The sequence below is a fragment of the Loxodonta africana genome, chromosome 15 (genome assembly GCF_030014295.1).
Source record: "Loxodonta africana isolate mLoxAfr1 chromosome 15, mLoxAfr1.hap2, whole genome shotgun sequence".
NCBI classification, from domain to species: domain Eukaryota; kingdom Metazoa; phylum Chordata; class Mammalia; order Proboscidea; family Elephantidae; genus Loxodonta; species Loxodonta africana.
Window position 1 is genome coordinate 76,684,045 of NC_087356.1, and position 14,592 is coordinate 76,698,636.

The window sequence follows — 14,592 nt, forward strand, 5'->3', positions numbered from 1 at the left end:
GACTACATGTTCCATGGATGCAGAAGCTGTATCTTATTTACAATTTTATCTCAGAACCTGGCTTATATCCCAGTACATAGAAGAAAATGAAAACAAAACTGCTAAATAAATAATGAAAATCAGAAAAGTAAGAGAGTCTAAAATTGAATGCAAGTTCAAAAAGGGAGGTGATCAGAGGGACAAACAAAAAACAAAGCATCACCACTACTACACACAGGCAATTGTACAAATATGACAGGGCTCTAGCAGACTGCTAGGATTGAGTAAATACAGTAGGATTATCTTAGAATACTATAAATATGTCTTCTCCAATTCATAGCCATTTCAGCCTAATACTTCCCTTTTTAATTCTACATCAAAAGAAGAGGGGCAAAGGACAAAAAGGAAAAAGAGCTATGTGCACATCCTATCCGTCTTTCTACTCTCCCCAACCTCACTATATTATCATTAGTCTAAGTCAATCTGCCATTCTGAGCATGTGATGCACATAAACATAAGAATTACTAGGCTAGGAGAAAAAGAAAACACACTTTATGTATACAGGCAATTCAGGATCTATGGAATTCAAATTAACGATACTATCCTGTCTTTTGAATCTGTGCTGTCTGCATAAAATTAGGTTTGGGGTCAAAATTAACTGAAAACTAAGCTGTCCTATCATTCAAAATTTAGAAATCCAGCTACTCAAAAGCTCATGTCTATTATGTTCCTTCCCATCCAAAGTCAAATAAAATTGTTTTCCTGTTTCTTGAGAGAAATGTTCTACTCATTGTATACCAGAAGCTGTTTTAACACATTACTGTTGTTGCTATTCTTAGGTGCCATCAAGTTGGTTCCGACTTACAGCGACTCTACGTACAACATAACAAAACACTGCCTGGTCCTGTGCCATTCTCACAATCATTGCTATGTTTGAGCTCAGGGTTACAGCCACTGGGTCAATCTATCTCACTGAGAGTACATGAGACCCTTGCTTCTAAAGAGCATTCTTGTGGTGCTTCTTCCAAGAAAGATTTGTTCATTCTTCAGGCAGTCCATGGTTATGTTCAGTATTCTTCGCCAACACCGTGATTCAAAAGCATCAATTCTTCTTCAGTCTCCTTTATTAATTGTCCAGCTTTCACATGCATATGAAGTGACTGAAAACACCATAGCTAGCGTCAGGTGCACCTTAATCCTCAAGGTAACATCTTTGCTTTTTAACACTTTAAAGAGGTCTCTTCAAGAAGATTTGCCCAATGCAATACGGTGTTTGAGTTCCTGACTGCTGCTTCCATGGGTGTTGATAGTGGATCCAAGTAAAATGAAATCCTTGACAACTTCAATCTTTTCTCCGTTTATCATGATGTTGCTTATTGGTCCAGTCGTCAGGATTTTTGTTTTCTTTATGTTAAGGTGTAATCCATACTAAAGGCTGTGGTCTTTGATCTTCATCAGTAAGTGCTTCAAGTCCTCTTTACTTTCAGTAGGTAGGTTGTGTAATCTGCATATCTCAGGTTATTAATGAGTCTTCCTATCTTGATGCCATGTCCTTCTTCATAGAGGTCAGCTTCGCAGATTATTTGCTCAGCATACAGATTGAATAAGTACGGTAAAAGAATACAACCCTGACTCACACCATTCCTGACTTTAAACCACACAGTATCCCCTTGTTTAGTCCAAACAACTACCTCTTGATCTATGTACAGGTTCCTCATGAGCACAACTAAGTGTTCAGGAGTTCCCATTCTTGCAATGTTATCCATAATTTGTAATGATGCACAGAGTCAAATGTCTTTGCATAGTCAATAAAACACAGGTAAACATCTTTCTGGTATCCTCTGCTTTCAGCCAAGATGCGTCTGACATCAGCGATGATATTCCTCGTTCTACATCCTCTTCTGAATCCGGTTTGACTTTCTGGCAGTGCTACTTCAACCCTTTTTGTATGATTTTCAGCAAAATGTTACCCGTATGTGACATGAATGATACCGTTTGATAACTTCCACTTTCTGTTGGATCATCTTTCTTAGGAATGGGCACAAATACGGATCTCTTCCAGTTGGTTGGCCAGATAGCTGTCTTCCAAATTTCTTGGCATAGATGAGTGAGTACCACCAGTGCTGCATACATTTGTTAAAACATCTCAATTGGTATTCCATCAATTCCTGCAGCCTTTTTTGTTTTGTTTTGCCAATGCCGTCAATGCAGTTTGGACTTCTTCCTTCGGTGCCATCCGTTCCTGATCATATGCTCCCTCCTGAAATGGCTGAACATCAACCAGTTCTTTTTGGTACAGTAACTCTGTGTATTCCTTCCATCTTCTTTTGATACTTTCTGCATCATTCAATATTTTCCCTGTAGAATCCTTCAATAGCAACTCGTGGCTTGAATTTTTTTCTTTCAGCTTGACAAATGCCAAGCATGTTCTTCCCTTTTGGTTTTCTAACTCCATGTCTTTGCACATATCATTATAATACTTTACTATGTCTTCTTGAGCTGCCCTTGAAATCCTCTGTTCGGCTCTTTTATTTCATCATTTCTTTTGTTTGCTTTAGCTACTCCGCATTCAAGGGCAAGTTTCAGAGTCTCTTCTGACATTCACTTTGGATTTTTCTTTCTTTCCTGTCTTTTTAATGACCTCTTGATTTCCTCATGTTAGATGTCTTTGATGTCATTCCACAACTTACCTGGTTTTTGGTCATTAGTGTTCAGTGTGTCAAATCGGTTCTTGAGATAGCCTCTAAATTCAGATGTGATATACTCAAGGTCATATTTTGGCTCTCATGGACTTGCTTTAATTTTCTTCAGCTTCAGCTTGAACTTGCATATAAGCAATTGATGGTCTGTTCCACAGTGGGCCCCTGGCCTTGTTGTAGCTGATGATACTGAGTTTCTCCATCATCTCTTTCCATAGATGTAGTCAATTTGATTCCTATGCGTTCCAGCTGGCGAGGTCCATGTGTATAGTCACTGTTTATGTTGTTGAAAAAAGTATTTGCAATGAAGAAGTCGTTGCTTGTGCAAAATTCTATCTCATTTTGAGTCATACCACATTAGCAAATGAAGGTCCCCAATGCTTGACTTCAGCTACGTCATTAAAGTCGACTGTACTTTGAGGAGGCAGCACTTCCCTACTCCTATCTTCAGTGCCTTTCAACCTGAGAGGCTTATCTTCTGGCACTAAATCAGACAATGTTCTGTTGCTATTCATAAGGTTTTCACTGACCAATTTTTTCAGAAGTAGACTGCCAGGTCCCTCCTAGTCTGTCTTAGTCTGGAAGTTTCACTGAGGATAAATTCTACCCTTTATGTTACCCTTTAGGGCAATAGTGGTTCACTGATAAAATTCTCGCCTTCAATGCAGGAGACCATGGTTCAATTCCTGGCCAGTGAACCTCGTGCTCAGCCACCACCTGTCTGTCAGAGGAGGTGTGCGTTGCTATGATAATGAATAGGTTTCAGTGGAATTTCCAGACTAAGACAAAGAAGAAAGATCTGAATATCCACTTCCAAAAACCAGCCAATAAAAACCTCATGGGTCACAACAGTCTGCTCCTGTTGTGCATGTGGCTGCCATGAGTCGGGGCCCCATCCAATGGCAGCTAACAAGAACATGCTAACCTTAAACACTGAAACCACTAAAAAAAAAAAAAAAAACTGGCTAAGTCATCATAAAATCTTTAAAGTGTCTTTTTTGACCAAAAAAAAAAACCCCCACCACTTCTTTTTTTCAGCAAATTTGTATTCAGCATTTGTTTACTAGTTGTTTTAACACTGTTATCTGTAGATGCTGTGAGTAATACAAAACTACAAGGGGTCCTTGCCCTCAAAGAACTTAAAATCTTGACAGGAACAACAGAACAGAAACAAACAAGCAATCACTATGCCTAGGAATTAGAGTATGGCACAGAAAATGGGCCCTATATGTTATAAAGAAACCCTGGTGGCGTAGTGGTTAAGTGTTACAGCTGCTAACCAAAGGGTCGGCAGTTTGAATCCGCCAGACGCTCCTTGGAAACTCTATGGGGCAGTTCTACTCTGCCCTATAGGGTCGCTATGAGTCGGAATTGACTCAACAGGCACTGGGTTTGGTTTTCTGTTTTTTGTTTTTTTGGTATATGTTACAAAGGTGCCCTGGTGGCCCTGTGGTTAAGAGCTCAGCTGCTAACCAAAAAGTCAGCAGTTAAAATCTACCAGCTGCTCCTTGGAAACCCCATGCGGCAGTTCTACTCTATCCTACAGGGTAGCTATGAGTTGGAATTGACTCGACAGGAACGGGATTGGTTTTTTTACGCTATAAAAGAAGGGAAAGATAAACGTCGACTTCTAACTCCACATTTCATTAATATAAAATAAACAGCTTTCATTATTTTTACTTTAATGGTTTTTATAGACACACAGAGTCCATGATTTTTCTTGGGGGGGGGGGCTAAATCTCTTATTGTCTGGTATAAAGAATATTATTCATAATTATCATACAAATATATTTATCTCTGAATATGAGTTTTATAACGTCACATAATTACTTTTATATGAGCTGTGTCCATATGGAGACAGGCCAAGAGGGTACTTAACAAGTAAGGTAACGATAAGGCTTAAATTTCCTCAAAACTTAGTCACAGTAATACCTCTTCATTCCCATTGTTCTTGGTTCCACATAAAGGTTTTTTTCATAACTATTTTTTAATGCATAATAAGGGCTGGTAAATGAATGTATCCTTCTATTACTGCACTTGTCAAAATATATTACAATTCCTTCTTTTTCACCAGACTGTTAGCTTCCTGAAGGCAGGTACAGTCACCTATTTTCTTTCCATCTCTATGTCTTAGCATAGTACCTCGCAATACAGTAGGTGCTCAATGAGTAAGTACTAAATAAATTTGTATTTATTCTATGTAAAGTTTTAAGTGAGTCACTTTTTTAAATAAGTTTTTCCAAAAACTTTTTAAAATAAGTTACTTTTTTTTTATGAAAAGTAAAATCATAGCTCCAATGGCTATTCAAAGTAGAAAAACAGTTTTATAAGAACACTAATTAACCTTCTGCCCTGGCTAAATTCCAACCAAAATAATTTCATTGCTTATCTACCCCAAAATAACTGCTCTGGTTATAAATAAATTTATTTTCATTTCCTATTTTTTAAGAACCATGATATTTCACCTCGAAGTTGTTAGACATTATACTTCATACCATCAGTGAAATAAAGATGTCCTATTGAATTTTTTTTTTTATTATTGAATTGACATAAACACTATCCTTTCCTAGATTTTGTTTTTTCTTCATAACAAAGGACATGCTTTTGTTACTTGTGTAACAATGTGGTATTTGAAACCAGCATAAAAGGACTGTTTCTTACTCAAGAGATAATTACCAAGGATTCTGAGTGTGAAAAAAATTAAGGTGTAGTCCTTTGCAATTTCTGGAGGAAGTGATATAAAAGGTATTCTGAAAAAGGTGAGAACGCGCTCTCAAGTGTCCTGAAAGACGGCCACATCTGTGACACCAGACAGTAAATCAGTGAAGACAGAGTGTTAAACGCGTAAGGTGACAGGCTAGCCCTTCCAGGCTGCGCTGACTTGAGTGAAAGCATGTTCTTCTTTCTTCACCTTCGATTTTACTACATGACCAAACTTCTCCAAGTCTCACCTCTCAAGAATTCACTTCAGGGAAGGGTGTGGAGAAAGACCATGTGCAACCTCATAAAAACAGCTCATTTTTAAACTGCTGCCAGACATACATGTTTTATGAGTAAGACCTCTGATAATCCTTTGATTAAGAAGCTTCTTGATTCTCAATGCACAGTGCTGCCAGCAAGAAGAGCCTGAAGTTCCAAGTATACTGATTTCATTCTTTTAGACTATTTCCAAAAATAAGTCTCTTTCCAAGTCACACTTTCTTCTAACTTAAAATTTTTCAGAAAGGAAGAAAAATCCAGCCAAGATGAGTCAAGATCTTAATCCATCAATTCTCTTTATTAAAATATTTCATCCCAATCTCAACAAGCATTCATTCAAAACACTTAATGAGTGCCTCCGCTGCATCAGGCACTAAGGGAAAGATGCGAAGATGGCAAGTACAAATAAGCAGATACAAAGCAGGATGTCAAAGCTCAGAAACAGGATGTCCAAGTTCCGAAACAACAAAAGTAGATGGGCAAAACTAGGAAAACCCTGTGAAAAAGGTAACACCGGAATTAGGCATTGGAGGATGGGTAGGGTTCTAACAGGGCGTTGTAGAAGGCAAGCCATTCCAGACAAGGGAACAACATAAGCAAAGGAAGAACACCAAACCATATTTGGGAAACGAAAATTTAGAGGAGAGTCTGGTACCTTTAGGCAAATGGTAGTAGAGTAAGCCAGAAAGATGAGCTGAAAACAAATTTTATGGCATATCTTAATAACTATTTATACTTTATCTTATAGATAAATGGGAAGTCATTGAAAGTTTCCTAGCAAGAACTACCAAATCCTTACTTTAGCAATATTAATCTGACAGCAATATAAGGTAGAATATAGTAGAATGGAGGAAAGGAGGTGAAGGAAAATAACAAGAAGTAGGAAAGAAAGTTATGAGTCTATTTAAATATTCTAATGCAATGATAAAACGCTGAACAAGACAGCGGGGATGAAATGAAGGTGTGAGAGGGGTAAAAAACACTGTGATGGTAGAATCAATGAGACCTGGCAAATAGTTGACTACTGGGGAAAGAGAGAAGTCAAAGATGACTGGGGAAACAAGACCAGGTGAATGGAAGAATGGCAGTACCACTAAAGGATTCAGGGACATCAAGAGGAAGAGTGACTTCCAGCAGTAGGGAACAATGATGAATTTCAGCCTGGTCATTCTGAATTTCAGGGGCAGTAAGCAAACTGTTAAAAATATAAGACTGGAGATTGGAGGAAAGATCAGGGACGGAAATTCGGAAATTTGGGTCATTCCTACACTTGTAAGAGGGAAAAAGTAATCAAAGAGAAGACAAAACAATTAAAAGAGAAAAGAACAAGGAGGATGCACTATTACAGACATTAAAGAAGGGACATCGGCATTGCCAAATGGCTCAGAAGGAAGATGAGAACTGAGAAAAAGTTCATGGATTTTCAATTTAGAATGTTTTGCTTCAAGATAGAAAGAATTCAGACGTCAGATTACAAGAGGTTAAGAAATGAATGATTCATGAGGACACAAGAAAGCTAATGCTCTCTGCAAGGCTGAAGAAGAAAAAAGGCAGAATAATAATTTGGTGGGCAAATCAAACCAAAAACTTTTTTAAAGATTTGAAAAGCCTGAATAAGAAAAGTCAGAAGAATTTTTTTTAAATAGCCTCTGAAGTATCCAAATCAGCATATCTCAAGTACTAACACTTTACTTCAAAAATACATGGCTTATTTTCTTTTACAACAAGACTATATCGGCTAGAATCCCTTCATGACACTGAGAAATTAGGAAGAAGCTGTAGTCTAACTCAAAACTCCCTTGCTTCATCTCTCATATTCCACAAAGATCCACAAAAGTTCTCCATTCCTATATTAATGAGAAAAATAGAAATTAAGTATTGCCAAAGTTGCAGATCAGAAAACATATCCTACACATTTAATAGAGTCCAAAAGGTACAGAGGGAAAAATAAGGGGAAATGGAATATTGTCCTACCGCACTGAGAATAAACTTAAAAGAAGTCAATACAAATCAGACTCTTGGTTTCCTTTTAAAATGAGCAAGTAAATCTTTCCCACAAAATAGCTTTAAAAATGGCTAGGAAAGTTTAAAATAAATAATTTGTAAGTAAATAACATTTGTGATAAGGACTCGGCTGATGAATTTTACCTCAATAGAAGACAATGTATAATCTCAAAAGCTAGAAGTGGGCTTGTTAGGAGACCCTACACTAAAGTACAATGTCACAATTGCTACAACTGTAATCATATTCCAGGATTCCCAAGCTTCCTTGCCTACTCAGAGATTCCTTTTTACCCATGCTGGAAGTCTATTCACACTGGTGATAAAATATCCGTGATATCAAAGAGATTTAAGTGAGTATGCAAGCCCTGTCCTGATCAACTCACCCCTGTGATGAGCGCTTTTTTGAGGACTCATGGTTCACGATTTCTTCCAAAAATGTATTTCAAGGGTTCTCAACAAACAAGCATGCAGAGAAGCCACACCTTACTTCCCCACTTAGAATGTTTCTATTACTACCAAGCCAATGGCATGTCTGAACCCGTGTTAATATTCCTATCACTGGTAAGAAAAATATTAGTACAATATTTCTAGTCAAAGATTCCTGAACTGTTAGTCCTAATCCAAAGCAACCAGCAAGCTTGTGCGTATATACCACGAATCTTGGAGAACAGTGGGGGAGATCCACTGCAAAGGCTTCTAGAGATGAATAGAGCAATAAGGATAGTGTCAGGTTCCCAAGGAGAGAATAAACTATAGGAAGCCTTTTCTGTAGAGCAGAAAGCAAGCCTCAAAAAATTAGAAAGCTATGTCTTACTCATAAACAGCCAAAACACTGTGGTGGGAAGAAAAACCATAAACTTGACATGCCACAAGACACAGTATACATTTCCTGTCCAATTACATGTAAAAGTTTAACCGCATTAAAAAAAAAAAAAAAACACTGGTCATGAAAACCCGAGCTAGAACTTTGTGTACGTATCTAAATAAAAGCAAACACTGAGGCTTCATAATATTAAAAAGTATCTGATATTATGGACTCAAGTGCCACGACATTCAAACAGTAAAATGTCTTAAATGAACGAAGAGATTGATCATCACAGGGATGAGTTGATCAGAACAGAGTTGGCATGCTAACTTAATGTATTCCCACATATATGTTTTCCTTTCATGAATGTCAAGCTAGGAAAGAGCTGCACCTGAGGAAACTTCTACTTAATAGACTTTGAGTCAGAATTGACTCAACTGCAGTGGGTTTGGTTTTAGTTTTGGGTAGAGAAAACCCAGTTTTCCTTGGAGGTCAAATCTGGAACCTTCCTGAAAAGAAATAATGTCTCAGTCTTCTAGAGATTATTTTAAAAGCCTTGGGTCCAGGCAGCCACTCTCCCAATCGCTCTTCTCAGAAGACTAATTAAGACTCCAAAGAAAGGAAGGCGGCAGGTGTAACCAGGAAAAGGAAGAGAAAAAATATGTATGAACTTCGAAACTGCTCCGTATTTTCTCTGGAAGACAGGACACCGTTTGGAAACATTAGTGTTTCAATCGTCTGTTGCAAAAGTTGACCACTGAGGTTAAACCTACCCTTTGTGAAGATTATTTTTAAAAGGTGCCATTTTGAAACTTTCCCGTTCAGGATAAGCTTCGGAGAAACTTATAAAAGGCACAGATTCTTCACGTGGAGAAAATAAAACACTTTGGTGTTTTTGCTACTGTGGATAATTGTGGATAAATTATGTAAGAATGGCTTCTCCAGCTCATGAGATGATTACAAAGAAAACGAAATTAAAACTCCCAAGAGCTGCTAACGCATCCTAATTAGGCCGGTCGGTATGCTGCTTAAATTCTGTGTGATCAAAAGTCCACAAATGAGACACGGGGAGAGGATGTCAGGAATTCAAAGTCCATCCGTGTGATCTGGAGGAACCTGACCCAAACATAGTAGAGACAATCACTTGCCTAACAAAAACAAGAGAAGAGGAGAAGATGGGTGATGTGGCCTGTCCTTGCTCTACAATGTTAGTTTCTAGCAACCTTGAGCTTCCACGTCACAGCCACATCAAAACCCAGGCTCCCTCTCCCTGCAGAAGATCACGCCATGCAGAGCAGACATAAGAAAGGATGCAGTTATTTAAAAAAAAAAAAAGGACGAAAGAAGCAGCATGAAGCAAGCTTCCAAGGTGCAAGGCTGAATTGGCTACATGATCTTACCATATGTCTCGGATCTACTCTCCTCTGAACTAGACTTTGTCTTCTTGGAGGAGCTATCTGCACAAGAGCGGGAGAAAAGGAGAGAGATATAGAAAATATGGAGACCAATGTAAGGGGAAAAAACTTCATGGGTGAAAAAAAGAAGGAATCATGATCAAGTTAAATCGTGCAAACACAAAGTATGAACATCGCAGGTGACAGCACTTAGAATAGTCACGAATAGCATAGGTAACGACAAATTTTAAAGATTTATCAAGGAAAAGACAGTGTAATAAAAATACATTCAAACAAAACAACACATGAATAACGAGAGTCTACAAAATACATCATCTGGCAATTGGAAAGATGACAAAGCACTGAAATCTGTAACAACTTCATTATGAAGCACTGCATACCCCTTTGCTAAATCTGTCTTTTGAGATGGGTACCCCACAGGTGAACAATACAGAATAAGTCAATCTAACATGACTATAATACTTTTATGAACACTGGGCTGAAACTTGTGACCCGAATTAGCAAGACAGTAACTAATCATATAAATGAAAGCCTCTGAACCCCATAACTTCAAAATTAGGGGTCAGAAACAAAGAATTCTCTCTTAATGGAGATCCAGACGTGACATGCTACCTACTCCCACCACCTAAACCTCCTGAACTGATGGCTGGAATTTCATTTTACTTACTGCCCCATACGCAGGTAAATTATTAACTATTCATTGATTACTTTTCCCTTTATAGATCATATTTATAATCCTTTTCAACATAAGAGAACAATTTATACTAAAAGTATGAAGCATCTTAATTAGATACAAAAAACATATTTACTTTCTATTAAATACTTAAAATTATATTTATAAATAAAAATGTAAAAATATTTATATATTTGAGACCTCAGCATTTACTTACTTTGTTGCCACAGAGACATACAACTGAATAAAATAGCACGTGTACAAAAAACATATATCGGTTCCAAATGACAAAAGCAAAATTATCAAGCAATTTTTATAAATTAAATACTGAGTGAGTTTACTAGGGGAAAGTTCTGAAACAATCTGCTTATAACTATGAGGTCAACTTTTAAAGCAAAAGCCTCTATTTTATAAGAGGAGTTCAATCTATACGCATAAAAATTAAGAATATAAATAGTTAACGGTCCACTAACATAAAAACTCTAGGATAAATATTCAACACAACTGAGACTGAACGACAGCTCTCTGACTTCAGAACACTTTTGACTGAAGAATAAGGGATCTTTATTCATTTGCTGACTCTAAAATGAGTCAATCATTAATTTTGAAGTCTTATTTTATGCAATGCTCTAATTCACCATGATCCCAACTGAATTTTTAAATGACTACAGAAGTTTGTAGTTTTTAAGTCTTGCCTTTATGACACACTGCTATTCATATTTATGATTTATCTTCATACTTAAGTCCTTCATCTGATCAAAATCTCCAATTAAGATATTACTCTGTTATTAGTATTATTTTTCAATATAATACTCTCAACAATGATGTTTCCAGAGTGGGAACTATAACGTTAAAAGTTAAGAATGCTTGCATTTCTCTGGTGTGCAAAGGTTTAGGTTATAAAATGCTGGGGGTGGGGGTTCGGGGTTGGGGGGAGAGAAGGGTATTAAAACAAATCTAACCACTACTTCTGGATGTTTCAGGAAGTTATTCAGCTTAAGCTATATTACTTCTGAACTTCCCTGCTTTCAATACTCTTTGGAAGAACTGACAGTGTTTTACCTGTGGGGTCAAAATCATGCGATGTACTGCGCTCAACTTTCTGCTTCTTATCTGTTGGTAACTCTCGGTTCAAAATACTTCCATGCCTAAATTAAATCAAAGCGATCAAGTGTTTACTATAAGAAAATCCTTAGAATAAAAACTTAATTTAAAAATCCCAAAAGTGTGTCTTACAAAGAGAACCTAGGAAATTAGTTCACCTTCAAAAACACCAAAAAACTTACGCAGTATCATAAACCACTCTAATTTACCTTTTTCAAGAAGAAAATTCAAAACTGAAAAATTTAAAACTCAGTCTATGCTATGTGTAATGCGCAGCCTATTTACTTTGGTTATAAAAAGTGCTTGAAAATAATACAGTATTTAATATTACAGTCTATTTTAGTTTTAGAAATAACTGCTTAAAAATGTTCAGTGGTTTTCAGAAGTTAATTACTATCATTTCCATTTTGACAGATAAGAAAACTGGGCCAAAAAGGAATCAAATAAATTCTCTAACCCTACAGCATGCATGGGAACAGTTAAAAAAAAAAAAAAAAAGTTAGGCAAGCCTCACTCTAAGCCTGCTTATAATTCTAGCATAGAAGATTTAGCCAACCACCTTCAGGCCTGGCTGGCACTAGGATTATTATTTTTCCCATGGCCCGCCCTATTACACTGATCAGATAATGGCTAAGCAACAAATAAGGCTATGACAATAATACATACACTATTAAATAACTGAAATGCCAAGATTAGCATTTGGTATCCTAGATTATGCTATTACTGAAAAATGATAAAAGTACTGTAGCAATTAGGAATGACACATTATTCTACATTTTAAACAACATTTATGGTAGCTAAGATAAGAGAGACGTTTAAACACAAACACTGAGGAAAAAGCATTTAATATCTGGAAGTGAATAAATATGTAGATATAAATATAGGCACAGACATATTTCACCATTTTAGATTTTTTTCTTTAACATTTTACAGTAATTAAGATTAAATCAGTTTGCCAGAGTTCAACAACTATATAAAACACATCAAAAACTTGAAACTCTTTTACACTCGCCATGCTGCTCGTGACTGAAAACATCACAGGTTTTAAAATTGAGTCTTTTCATAGGGAGTGATCTTAAGTATCAATTTGAACAAACTTTTAAAATGCTTACATTAAAAACACTGAGAATGTTATCAAAACAACACTGTCTTCTAGTAAAAATACGCAACACCTGTTATATTTTACATTTGTAAACATTTTGAAATTTTCAACAACTTAAAGCCTCATTTTCAAAAACCACGAAAATCCAACATAATTTCAAAGAAATGAGTCTAATTAAATTTAACCTAAACTTATGAATTGTAACTGGACAACTTACCTTATAGGTTTTTTGGGAGGAAACCTAAAACAAAGAGAGAAAAAAAAAAAAGATGCAGTTATTTCATTTGTAATATTCCGTAATTAAATTTATTCATTCTACTAAACCAGAATAAGGGATTTAAATCTTATGCTAACTTTCTGAAAGCCAAGATCCAACAAACACATGGAGTAAGAAGCTGGATACCACCTTTTAATACCTTAACTACTTTGCTGAATCTTAAATTGCAGGCACATTTACCAGGTCTCCCTGTGTATGGGTTCTCTTTTTAAAAATCCAAACAATAATAGCAACAGCTAAATTCATTAAGAGCTTGCTATAAGGTCACTATGAGTCGGAACTGATTTGACGATAATGGGCTTGGTTTTTGGTTTTTATATACTAAACGCTATTCTAAACTATATTATCTCATTTAATCCTCAAAAATAATCCCAAGAAGAGATATTGCTATTTCCATTTTACAAGTTTAAAAAACTGAAGCAAGGAGAACTATTTTACCATTAAGACATTACACTTAGCTTCTCTAGCAAGGAAAATCTTTTCCTGCTCATCACCTCTCCCCATCCCTCAAAATAAGGGGGTTCTGATTATTGCACTATTTGATCTTTGCCTATCCTTTGATCAAATCATGATCCTCAAGTATTTATGTTTGGCTTTAGTAACAAATAATAGGCACATCCAAGAAATCTAGATCAAAACTGGGGTACTACTAGTTACTAAAAATACATTTCACAAGTAGGAAAAATAAAATATAGGTTCTTTTTTTTGGGGGGGGTGGCTCTGTACACTAAAAGAACTACGGTATTTCTTCCCGGTTGTCTTTCTTGAAATAAATATTATTGGAGGTTTTGTGAGATGAATTTGATGCTAAACAAAAATACTAACCTAATTCTAAAAGGGTGGTCTCAAGTTTCCTCCTATTCCTCTTTTGATTTCTGTCCTTTTTAGATTCTACCAATCTTAGGCATTTTATAAAAACTATTTAGCTAGGTAATAAGAACAGTGCTTATCATCAGAGTTTAAAAAAAGGCTATTAGACTCAATGGTCTAACTGAGACTGGATGGACGCTGGAGGTCATAGTCCCCGGACCCTTTATTAGTCCAAGGTAGGAATTATCCACAAAGCCAACTCTTCAGACAGGGATTGGACTGGACTATAAGACAGAAAATGATACTGGTAAGAAGTGCCCTTCTTGGCTCAAGTAGACACATGAGACTAGGTGAGCAACTCCTGTCCAGAGATAAGATGAGAAGACAGAGGGGGAAAGGAGCTGGCTGAATGGATACGGGGAATACAAGGTGTAGAGGAGCAGTGTGCTGTCTCATTACGGGGAGAGCAGCTAGGAGTACATAGCAAGGCGTGTATACGTTTTTGTGTGAGAGACTGACTTGGTTTGGAAACTCTCACTCAAAGCACAAAAAAAAGGCTATATGAAAAAAAAGACTATTAGTAAAGACTGTAAGAAATAAACATAAAACAACCATACTTGAAAGAATATAATTAGTAGAGAGGTACTTCTGTTAAAAAAAAAATTCTAAAATATCCACTTAATTACAATCCCATTTAATTCCTATTTAAATCAAAGTGACTTACAGGAGAAGGCAAAGAACCTAA

At 36.5% G+C, this 14,592-nt stretch overlaps 1 protein-coding gene across 2 annotated transcripts in view; it reads right to left on the minus strand.

Annotated features, from left to right (window-relative positions):
* ARHGEF12 (Rho guanine nucleotide exchange factor 12) overlaps positions 1-14,592 on the minus strand; it is a 172,957-nt gene that overhangs the window by 77,554 nt on the left and 80,811 nt on the right. Inside the window, exons 2-4 of one of the 2 annotated variants that reach the window (XM_010597933.3) lie at positions 12,978-13,001; positions 11,617-11,702; positions 9,867-9,923 (exon numbers count right to left, since the gene is read on the minus strand). In XM_010597933.3, coding sequence (XP_010596235.2) covers positions 9,867-9,923; positions 11,617-11,702; positions 12,978-13,001 — 167 coding nt within the window. The remainder of the gene's footprint in view (positions 1-9,866; positions 9,924-11,616; positions 11,703-12,977; positions 13,002-14,592) is intronic. The other variant, XM_010597934.3, reaches the window with a different exon arrangement.